The 10,942-nt window shown below is 41.3% G+C and overlaps 2 protein-coding genes across 7 annotated transcripts in view; one reads left to right on the top strand and one right to left on the bottom strand.

The window, feature by feature from the left end:
- Positions 1-272: 272 nt before the first annotated feature.
- Positions 273-6,840, top strand: TMEM50A (transmembrane protein 50A). 4 transcript variants are annotated; one of them, XM_048500131.1, is made up of 7 exons: positions 273-387; positions 1,675-1,787; positions 2,569-2,681; positions 2,950-3,017; positions 3,448-3,540; positions 4,079-4,139; positions 6,523-6,840. In XM_048500131.1, the coding sequence occupies exons 2-7, from the start codon at positions 1,695-1,697 to the stop codon at positions 6,566-6,568; spliced, it is 474 nt and encodes a 157-aa protein (XP_048356088.1). In that variant the 5' UTR covers positions 273-387; positions 1,675-1,694; the 3' UTR covers positions 6,569-6,840. The 4 variants fall into 4 exon arrangements, with proteins under 4 accessions (XP_048356088.1, XP_048356085.1, XP_048356087.1 ...); XM_048500128.1 differs by having other exon boundaries at positions 324-478; XM_048500130.1 differs by having other exon boundaries at positions 354-475.
- LOC125434599 (RH-like protein) overlaps positions 5,139-10,942 on the bottom strand; it is a 24,752-nt gene continuing 18,948 nt past the window's right edge. Inside the window, exons 7-11 of one of the 3 annotated variants that reach the window (XR_007244804.1) lie at positions 10,091-10,227; positions 9,859-9,938; positions 9,080-9,153; positions 7,555-7,654; positions 5,139-5,423 (exon numbers count right to left, since the gene is read on the bottom strand). Coding sequence is in view for 1 of the 3 variants with exons in the window: in XM_048500127.1 (XP_048356084.1) it covers positions 7,628-7,654; positions 9,080-9,153; positions 9,859-9,938; positions 10,091-10,227 (318 nt within the window). In the remaining 2 variants the exon portion in view is untranslated. Of the gene's footprint in view, positions 5,424-7,458; positions 7,655-9,079; positions 9,154-9,858; positions 9,939-10,090; positions 10,228-10,942 lie in introns of those variants that run through there. The other 2 variants (XM_048500127.1, XR_007244805.1) reach the window with 2 other exon arrangements.

Here is a 10,942-nt window from a genome sequence, read left to right as displayed (position 1 = left end):
CGGATCTCTAGACTGGGGAAGGAAGACTTCCCCCTTCACCACATCGCCTGCTCTCTAAAGAGACCCCTGCTGCGTGATTGTGCTTTTTTTGAACTAAAATGATCATTGGACAGCAGCTTCCTCTCCCCCAATTTCCTGTTCCGCTCACTGTTCTTGCAAGCAGCTCCCCTCAAGCGGGCAGAGGCCGAGAGGGCATGCGCAAGGAAGAAAAGTGTCCTCCCCCACCCCACACATAAAGCCCCCTCTCCATCGCGCCTTGTAGTATTTTTGCGCATGCGTGCTCAGTTTCTTCTGGGCTAATCCCGCAAAACCTTTCCCGTGGACGCGCCTGCGCGGTGGCTCTTTCTCCATCCGGGTTCCTGATCGATATTTTGTTTTCTTGACCAGGTGGGGGGGTGGTGCTGCTGCCTTTGTCCTCGCTGCCGGAAGCGGTGGTCCTGTGAAGTCTCAGAAAAGCGGTTTCAGGGTGGAGGAGGTGGTAAGAGGGCAGTCCCGTTAAGGGAAGGGCTTTATGAAAGCTTCCCCTTTCGGTCCTTCCGATCTGGTAGTAAGTGGCTGAACTGAGAGGCAGCGGGATGTAATGGGGAGAGAGTTCAAGTGTGCTCCGTTCTGAACTGGGCGGGATGATATCAGAGTACGGTTGCCAACGCGGGTTTGGGAAATTCCTGGAGATTGGAGGCAGTGCTTGGGGTGAAGTTTGGGGAAGGGTCTCGGGTCGAGATTTTTCACATCACCTGGCCGAGCTCCTTTATCTGGGAATAATGGAGATCTAACTTGGGACCCTCTGCATGCAAAGCAGATGCGTCACCTCTGAGCCACTGGACTCCCTCCCAGTATGGGTCCTAAGGGAGCTCATGAATGATACAAGTGCATATATGAGAATGGGGGTGGGGGATTTTATGGACTCTGGTGATTCAAAAAGGGACTTAAATGTCCTTAAAGAGTTTTTTGGAAATGAAATTTGTATCTGCATTAGGGAATAAGTAGTACTATATAGGAATTAGTATGTATATGTTTAGGCACTTTATTGCACATTAATAGAGCACTTGCACCTTTATTCCCTGTGTATATGTTTCTATTTTAAGCCATTGGGCATAGTGTAAATGGCATGTTTTATTGTAACCTGCTCGGAAAACACTCAGCAACTGTGGTAAAGGGTGGGTAATAAATAGAAATAGAAATAAGAAGAGCCTTGTGGGATCAAACCAGTGGTCTACCTCGTCTAGCATCCTGCTTCACAAAGTAGACAGTAATTTGTTGGGGGGACAAAATGACAGGATTTAGAGGTTAAGGCCTTCCTCTGATGTTGTCTCAGAGATAAACACATCATACTGTGACATGCCTCTGAAATTGCCAGACATAGATGCGAGCAAAATGTTAGGAGTGAAAACTATCAGATCATGGCCACACAGCTTAGAAAACCGACAGCAACAGTTGATTCCAGCCATGAAAGCTTTCAACGATATATAGAACATAAACTGCTTGTAGTGCAAAGAATGCATCATTTTCTAGGTTTTCTATGTATGCATATTTCTCTCTCTGTGTTAATGTGCTTATATATAAATTTGGTAGTACTGTAAAAAAGGGAAGATTCGAATGAATGGTGGTAATTGTACTTTCTGGATAATATTTAGAAAGACAGAAAAGAGAGATGGAACTTGTTTTATTTCCTAGGATACTCACAGCTCTTAAACATGTCTGGATTCTTTGAGAACATGAGGTGCTCAGAGTGCATTGACTGGGGCGAAAAGAGGAATACAATTGCTTCTGTTTCTGCTGGGTTACTGGTGAGTGTACAGACCTCTTGGTTGTGTTTCCATTATTTCATGATAATTTTTCTATGCCATCTTCCTGTTAGCTTAGTGCAAAACATTCACCGGCATTTAATTTTGATAGCATCTTGCTCCTGTAAATGTGAGTGTGGGAGAGACCACAGTAAAAGCAAACTTAGAGCTGGATCCTATGTATGTGATATTTAGAGGTAAGCTCCATAGTAGTCAGTAGATCTGAATGCAAAGGAAGTGTGCATAGTATTGCATACACTTTATTTGGATGTTACTGCATGTGCCGAGTGATAAATTGTAGAGTGACAGCCGCATTAGTTTCTTTCAGGAAGGACAATTAAGTGCATTGTAGCAGAAGATTCAAGGTCTCATTTCATTAAAGGCATGCCATAGAGCATTAGCCTGAACAGGTTGGGAACTGTGGGGCCAGAAGGCCTTGAAATACAAGATATGTGGTTTGTGTCATTTCTAGACAAAGTATAACTGTCTACAAGGTAAAGAAACTAACCTGTTCTCTACAGAAGGTATTTCTTACAGTATCTTCCAAGCTATGCTATGCTAATTTAACACATGTAGTAGAAAGGAAACCTTGATTTAATTCACCCCCAAAATGAGTAGAATAGAAGAAAATGTAATTGTATAATGAATCTTTCTTACTGGTGTAGTTTTGTTGAAGAATTCTTCATTTACACCTTCTCATTGAATTCTGGATGTTGCCATATTTATGTATATGATAGAGCTTTACAGAATTACTGTACTGATGTTAGCTTTATTTTCCAAATAGTTTTTTACAGGATGGTGGATTATTATTGACGCTGCTGTTAAATACCCAAAAATGGAAGAGTTCAATCATTCATACCATGCTTGTGGAGTTATAGCTACTACTGCATTCCTCATGTAGGTATAAGCCTCATCCCAGTACTAGGTATTCTTTTAGAATATGTGTATAAATATTTGTTAAAATGTAAAATCAAATACATCAACTGGATTTGCTTAGTATGTTTTTTTTCTTTCAAGTTTTGGGCTGTTAATGTCATCACTCAACACTTGACTAAAATGTTCAGAATGCATATGAGCACTGATGTACTTGCAAACTGAAGGAATGGTTTCTGTCACAGGGAGAACACACCTAAACATGTTGCACTTTGTGGCTTTATTCTTTTAGGATCAATGCCGTTTCCAATGGACAAGTGCGTGGGGACAGTTACAGTGAAGGCTGCCTTGGGCAAACAGGTATTCTGTTTCTAATAAATAAAAATTACAGCTGTAAATCAGTGGAATAGCTTAATAGCTTCTGGAAGTACCCTGAGACAGTCTTTAAGGGTGAAACACAGGTTAAATAATTTTGTTAGCTTCAGCTAAGTGAACTGAAAACTGGACTGAGAGAATGACTTGGCCAGTGTCCTGTAACATCCATACTAGCTATTCATATGGGATGCTGCGATAAAACTGCTTGCTTCATGGTACGTGTAAATGCGCATTGTGACAAATCAAACATGTTTGAATGTTGCATTTTCAGACTTTTTGGCCATGAGAAGCTGCCACATTGAAAACTGGTGGATTTAACTTCATGTTCTTCTTAGGTCTTAGATTGTACATACTCCAACATTTTCCTTTGAGTGATGGAGATGATTGTGTTTTTTTCACTGCTTTTTTTTAACAGGGGCTCGCATCTGGCTGTTCATCGGCTTTATGTTGGCATTTGGATCACTGATTGCATCTATGTGGATCCTCTTTGGAGGCTATGTTATTAAAGGTAAGGCAACAAGTGAGGGCCACTACTGAATGTGATTGTAGTCTCCTTCTGAGCACATGTCTGATTGCAGTGTTCCATGTCCACCAATGGCACTGGATAAAAACAAAAATGGTCTTTTTACCCACAGAATCAGCTTGAGATATCACTTTTCTGGATACCAAGCTCTGGTGGCCATAACACTGCTTTTTCACTTTCTTATCCATACCTTATTCAGACATCAAATTTATTATGTGTTCTGGGGCTTATGAAATGGGAACCTGGAAAAGCTAGAAAGGATATGGGCAGGCTAGAAACTTGTTTGTGGGCTAGCAACATATTTGCAAGATTGTGATAGTACTGATTCTAGTGATACCTACACAAGTTGGATATTGGAGGGAAATATTTATTTAAAGTATAAATAAAACACTATGAAAGCACAATGAAATCAGCAATTTGGACAGCCAGTAATAAAAGCTAAATCAATCAAAATGCAGTCCTAAATAAAACTTTCTTCTGGGTAGACTTTCTGGGCATCTAATAAAACATCTTTTTCCCTTAGAAAAAGAAGAGGTATACCCAGGAATAGCAGTCTTCTTCCAAAATGCTTTTATCTTTTTTGGGTAAGCATATATTCTAGATGCATACATGCTTAAAATCTAACTTGCTTGAATGTATGTTATCAAGGGAGGTGGGGTTAGGGCTCAGGTCTGTTTAGTAGCCTTGCTTCTTAAATAATGATGGATTCAAACATCGCAGTAAGCAGTGGTTTGGACAGCAAACTCAGGTTTGGTTGTGGTGGGTTTTCCGGGCTGTGTGGCCATGGTCTGGTGGATCTTGTTCCTAACGTTTCACCTGTATTTGTGGCTGGCATCTTCAGAGGTGTATCACAAAGCCCTGTGATACACCTCTGAAGTTGCCAGTCACAGATGCAGGCGAAACGTTAGGAACAAGATCCACCAGACCACGGCCACACAGCCCAGAAAACCCACCACAACCAGTTGAATCCGGCCGTGAAAGCCTTCACCAGTACTTCAGGTTAGTCTGCCTGAAGTAAGTAAAAATTCCAGTTTGTCACGAGCCCTGGCATGAAGCCAAGGGGTCAGTTCAGCTCAACTAACTATGGTCTGTAAACTCAGACAGCTAAAAGCTCAGACGGTTTGTATTCCCAGTTTGGTAACATCTGCCAAATTCTAGTTTAATGGCGTTGTTCGTTCAGATGCCAACATTAATGATACTTTGACCCAAGTGTGTTGCCTGAACGCAGCTTGATAGTGTGGTTCCAAGCTGCAGATATTCAGTAGGGAGGCAAACATGCACTGTACACACTCAGACATATTGTTCACATTACTTGTGTGTTTTTTGGAAGAAGGCGCCTGAGCAAAGATAAGGAAGGGATGTGGCCAAACAAAGTGGGCAGATGCAAGAAGTACCTTAAATGGCTATATACAGTGGTGGGATTCAGCAGGTTCGCACAACTTCGGCAGCACCGGTTGTTAAAAGGGTGCTTGTAAACAACCAGTTGTTAAATTATTTGAATCCCATCACCGGAATGAGTTGTTAAATTATTTGAATCCTGCCACCAGAACCGGTTATTAAATTATTTGAATCCCACCACCAGAACCGGTTGTTAAATTATTTGAATCCCACCACTGGCTATATTATTATGATGTAGGTCAGGGTTTTTTTTTCCTTCTGTGGGTCATGAAGCCAGTGAAAATGGGTGACAGGCTTCTGCAGTTTTATTGATTTGTGCCTACTCTCCTTTGAAGTGGGTCACCATACAAAATGGGTTGAGAATCATTGCTGTAGTTGATGAGGATAGGTTACAGTGATCTGTCCATCTTTCTTTGCAAGGCAGAGTCTGTGCAGTAGCCTCTAGTGCCCCGTTAATCAGCCATTTACACCTACACAGAAGAGAGGAATCTTCAGTAATACATGGCTTACGGAACATTGTTCAAATATATTCATGTATTTTTCTTAACGTGATGTTTGTCAGTAGTTAAACTTTTGTTTGACTTAACTGTCCTTGTGACAAGTCTAGGGTTCAGGCCCCATGTAAAACATTATTTGAAAGGAACTGTTGGCATGGACCACAACAATGAGCTAATAGATGTCATGGTAAGAAGATAAAAAGAAAGGGTCTAAAGCTGTCTGATACAGACAGATTGTGTGCAAGAAAAAAATCACTGTTTCTTCCCTGCCCCATTTGATCCCATTCTCATTATCACTGATGAGGGTACTTGCAACTGCAACAGCTGGTTCACACTGTACCCCAGTATATAGGTTCTATGGGCAGTGATGCATGGGCGCAGGCCCTCAATTCAGTTGACTCTCTCCTGCTCTGTCCAACATGGACACAGCTCGTCAAATAATCTGAATGGATGGCCTTTGATTTGGCACACCGACAGTCCTCCCTAATCACTCTCAGGCTTTTTATACATGCCGAAGACCAGGGGTCTTCAAACTATGGCCCTCCAGATGTTCAGGAACCACAATTCCCATCAGCCCTGCTACTTGGCCATGCTGGCAGAGGCTGATGGGAATTGTAGTTCCTGAACATCTGGAGGGCCATAGTTTGAAGACCTCTGCCGAAGACTGAGGGTAGCAAAAAGTGATTGGCTGCTTTGCACCTCACAGGATTGATTCCTACTCTGAATACATCTTTGCCTACAGAATTCCCTGCATATGGAAAACATGCAGCAGCAGTGTTCTGCCCACTCTCTCTTTGCCTGCTGTTCTTTCATATTTTCAGAAGAGTATTTAAGGAAGAGAAAGATACTAGTAGGCTCCTGGAGGAGTTATGATCCTCCACCTGCAGTCTGTTCTTTTACCTCAGCATTGTTCTCCTGCATGCGTAAACAAGGCTTTGGCCTAAGGTCACAACAGCAATGAAGGTTCCTATGCCACTCATAATCAGAAGCACCTCTTCATTGTAGCTGTTTTTTCTGCACTCCCATTGCTATTAGGCACGTACTGATTATCTTGTGTCTTTTTAATTAACAGTGGTCTGGTGTTTAAATTTGGTCGCACTGAAGATTTGTGGCAGTGATTGATGGAGTGACTGTATCCATTTTTAATTTCCCGCTCCCATTTTATAAAATGCTCTTGCTCTGGTCACCAGTGAAGATGAAAACCTTCTGCACTTTAAAAATCATGAAACACATTTCCATATTTTTTTCTTTCTGTCTTTGAAATAGCTTTTGTGTTCTCGGCTCTTGACTTTTCAATATTGTATCATGTGATTAAAATGTAAAGCTGACAAGGAAAAGGTAACATTATGAATCCTTTTCACTTTTTAAAATAAATTAATACTAAACAACATAGCCTCTTTGAATATGTGGCGTCTTTTCAGAGTATAATTGCTAATTTTGAATATGCAACATTTCACAGATGAGAGTGTGTTTGCCTTGCATTTTCAAGCTGTATTGAAGGGGATACTGGACCTTCGAACCTGATCAGGGAGTACAGGTTTTAGAATGAAGATCAGTACTTCCAGCTTTTCCTTGTAAATGTACAACCACAGGGTAAGGTATGTTTTAAGGCATGCAGGCTCATGAGTGGTAGCTGCTCATACCCAGCATAAAATGTGAACTCACATAAATGTGAGATTGAAATTCAGAATGTTTACTCTCCAGTCCCAGCCCCACCCCCATCAAAATCATAATTGTCTTCGTAGATGTCCTAATGAAGTATAGAATATGAATGGTAGCGTTCTTAGAGAGTAGTGAAGCTAGTGTGGTGGAGTGATCAGAAGGTCTGATTAGGATCTGGGAGTATCAGGTTAAAATCTTCACTCTGCCATGCAAGTTTGCTAGGTGACCTTGGGCCACTCACACTGAGCCAAACCTACCTTTGCAGAGTGGTTGTAAGGATAAAATGAGCAAAGGAAGAACTGTGTCCCCATTGGGGAGAAAAGTGGAACATAAATAATGTAGCTTGTTTAACATTGTGAATAAATGTTTAATGATAAAAGCTTAACACAGAAGCGCTGGTGGTTTCAATAAAACAGCTGTTAAGTCTCATAATGATACTAACTCCACATAGTCTCACAGTTACAGAAAGTTACTCTCGCCAGTGTTCTGGTTGATGGCAATCTGGATGTCTGTATTCAGTATCCAACAGCCAAGTGGGGGAACTAGAAATGAAAGAATATTGGTGAGATGAGGGGGAAAAACCTGTGGTGTTGGAAAATATGCTGAACTTCATAGCCATGTTCATCACTTTAAAACTGTCACTTTTTATAGACCTTCACTATTCAAGCCGCATTCTTAAACATTTACTTTGACTACCTCCCCCTTGATGTGAATAGCACTATTACTAAAGTGCTTGTGATCTAAGCAGCAGAAGCAAACATAGATCTTGCGTGTTATTCCAGGAATATGGTGATCTGAAGAATTGTGATTTTCCAGTGGAAAATCATAGCCTCTCTCCCTAGGCCACAGGTGTCAAACTCACGGCCCTCCAGATGTTATGGACTACAGTTCCCATCATCCCCTGCCAGCATGATGCTGGCAGAGGATGATGGGAACTGTAATCCATAACATCTGGAGGGCCACGAGTTTGACACCTATGCCCTAGGCATTGATATCACTCTCCATCCTTGTACCAAATGTGTAAGGCATGTCTCCCATTTTAAAAAACAGGAACAGTGGGGACTTTCTTCAGGTAATCCTGATGAATTCATGGCTGAGTGAAGTCTCAGATTGAAACTGCTTAATTCCAAACTTTCAGTATTTTGTTGGCTGAAACACACCAGTAATCAAACAGCCTTAGTGCATTTCATATTTCAAATTAGCTTAGTAGGTGTCCTTAGTTGATTAATGTAGCTGAATCCTTGGCACGTCTACTGACAAAGAAGGCCATTGGATTCAGTGGGGGTTGCCATCAAGGTATGCATAGTATTGAAGTCTTTGCTGCATTAAGGGTGCCAATCAGAATTTTAAAACTAGAATTTTAAAGTCAATAAGGTTTTTTTTAAATTATTGTCTGTATTTTAAAACCGATTGTACTGAGATCTGTAGTTTGCAAATAATTCTTTGCCAGAATTTGTAAAACTCTGCCATTACTGGTAAGTGGGTAGCCATGTTGTTCTGCAATAGAAAAGCCAGACTTGAGTCCAGTAGCAGCTTAGAGACCACCAGCATTTCAGGGTATAAGCTTTGGACAGTCAAAGCTTCCTTCGCACAGAGACAGTATCTTATAAAAAGAGCATTGACTCTCAAAAGCTCATATCCTGACAAACTTATTGGTATTTAAGGTGCTACTAGCCATGGATCTTGCTCTACCAGTCCTGAGAATCTCTTATAAAAGAGAATGTCATTTAGATCCGTTTAAGCCTACAGCAAAACAGCCCAGGTGTTCTTCTCATCTAGGTCTGTAAGTTTCCCTACCCTCCTTGTACTGCATTTCTGTCCTGCTCATAAGAGGATGGTGGCTGGCTGATAGTGCCTCTTTCCTGGCAGAATCTACCCTGAATTTACAAGAAAGACTGTGGATTTAAATGGTAGCTTGTGCTTCCTGAGCTGCACCATACTATAGTTAGCATCCTATTCAGTCTTACCTCCCAATAAGCTTGATCATCGAAGTACTTGGCTACAGGTGGTGCTTTCCATAATTTACAAATTAACAAGGAACCTGGGTTTGAAAAAAAAAGACTTTGGGGAAGATGCAAGCAAATTCATTCAAATAGCTTTAATTATATTGGAACACTTAACCATTTGGCTTTTAGAATAAGAGCATTTTGCTTCAGTTCAGTAATACTTTCCAAGGCCTGAAATTTTGAAAATAATATACGTTGATAGTAATATAAGTTGATATATCCTTTACTGGGATATATTTGCTTTCTACAGCCATCATGTGGTTATGGTTTGACTGCAGACCAGGATATAAAGCCATGAGTGGAAGAAGGTAGCCTTTCTGAGCTTTGGGAGTCTTCCTATACATCAGAATTGCTCTGTGTCTCCCTTGCTTCTGGGGGCATCAGCCAAAGCTACAGGTAACAGTTTTCTGGTCTCTGCTTGTAAGGTGATGAAAAAGTTTTGCCAGGCCTTAACTTGGCAAATTATCTAAAGCGTATATACATTGGAGAGGGGAAGGGTTAAAGCTACAGGCTACTGTTAGCACCAACCATGTCCAGGTGTTAATAGTTCCCTGGGGCTGCTGAAAAAAATCATGGAATTTACTTTCTCTACACATTGTCTTCGACCTCATCAAAGCTCATCCTTCCCTTCATCACCAATATACTAATGATTTCCATCTAAATCTCTCTATCCTGGCTCCCCACCACTCCCATTTTCAATTGTTTGTTCATACTCCAGAGAAAATTAGGATGATACAAACCTGTAATAAAACCAGCAACTAGACTTAGGATTATGCTCAGAGAGAGTGCACCAAGTCCCATCAAAGCCACGTAGCCCCAGCTGCAAATTTAGAAAAAAGAACTTTCACAAACGAGCAAAGCTCTAAAGTGTCAGTCATTTGTTGATGTTCCAAAAGAGAGAGGAGTTGCGGCTCAGTGGCCTTGCGATGCCAGAATTGGCTGGGCCTGAACAAACTTTCAGGTTCAACTTACTGAGACTGATTGCTGCCTCCCCAGTGGTCTGCTATGGTAAGAATGGTGTGCGCTATCGCACCAAGCAAGCTGGGGAAGCCAAATGTGGAATGGACTCTGCAGGTATCATGGATCTTCAGATATGTATTCAAGGGTTTCTGGAGTTGGAAAGGACATATTAAAATACAGAAAAAGACATTGAATCAAGAGCTCAAATGGCAGGTCAAAAGCTATCCTTTTAATGGAATGTGGTCTGCTGGAAACAGAATTGTGTGTGCATCACACTGATGCAGAACTGGAGGGTTGCAAAATGTATTTTCCAAACTAAGTTTTATTTTATTTTTTAAGGACAGGTTTCTAGCCCTTATTGCCATAAATATGTTTGTGAATGTGTGAGCAACACTTTTTGAGCTTTAAGCTGGTAGAAGAACAAAATTTGGAAGGAGGGGGTCTATACAACTGCAACTACCGGTAATCTTTCAAAATGGTGTAAATTGCAGGGTAAATTATGTAAAAAATTAAAAATACCATTTGAACTATGCTTAATAGGCTGCTTTGGCTGTAAGAGAAAGCCAGAAGACTCTTAAGCGCAGCCCAATGGTCAGTCCTGCCAGCTGAATGTGGCACCTAGATCCTAAAAGGAAACTAGGGATAAAATGGTATCTTCAGACAACACTTTGTTCCTAGAAAAGGTTTAGTGGCAGGAGTGGGGAGGAAGAGTCAAGGCAGAAGATCACTGATGCTATATTCAACTAATCAAGGAGCGGACATTGTGGTGGGGTGGTCCCCTCCCCACTGGAGAGGGGACTAAGACGTTAAGTGTACTTTGGAGAGAATTCAAACCCCACCTCCCTGGAGCAGACTAGTAGTACT

This window comes from Sphaerodactylus townsendi, linkage group LG06, assembly GCF_021028975.2.
Source record: "Sphaerodactylus townsendi isolate TG3544 linkage group LG06, MPM_Stown_v2.3, whole genome shotgun sequence".
NCBI lineage: Eukaryota > Metazoa > Chordata > Lepidosauria > Squamata > Sphaerodactylidae > Sphaerodactylus > Sphaerodactylus townsendi.
Note: the sequence above shows the minus strand (reverse complement) of the source record. Positions and strands in the feature narration are given on the sequence as shown.

Coding starts and splice junctions, on each gene's coding strand:
- TMEM50A (XM_048500131.1), top strand. CDS start 1,695: ATGTCTGGATTCTTTGAGAACATGAGGTGCTCAGAGTGCATTGACTGG. Junction 3,541..4,078: donor TGGAGGCTATGTTATTAAAG/GTAAGGCAACAA, acceptor TTTTTCCCTTAG/AAAAAGAAGAGGTATACCCA. Junction 4,140..6,522: donor AATGCTTTTATCTTTTTTGG/GTAAGCATATAT, acceptor TTTAATTAACAG/TGGTCTGGTGTTTAAATTTG.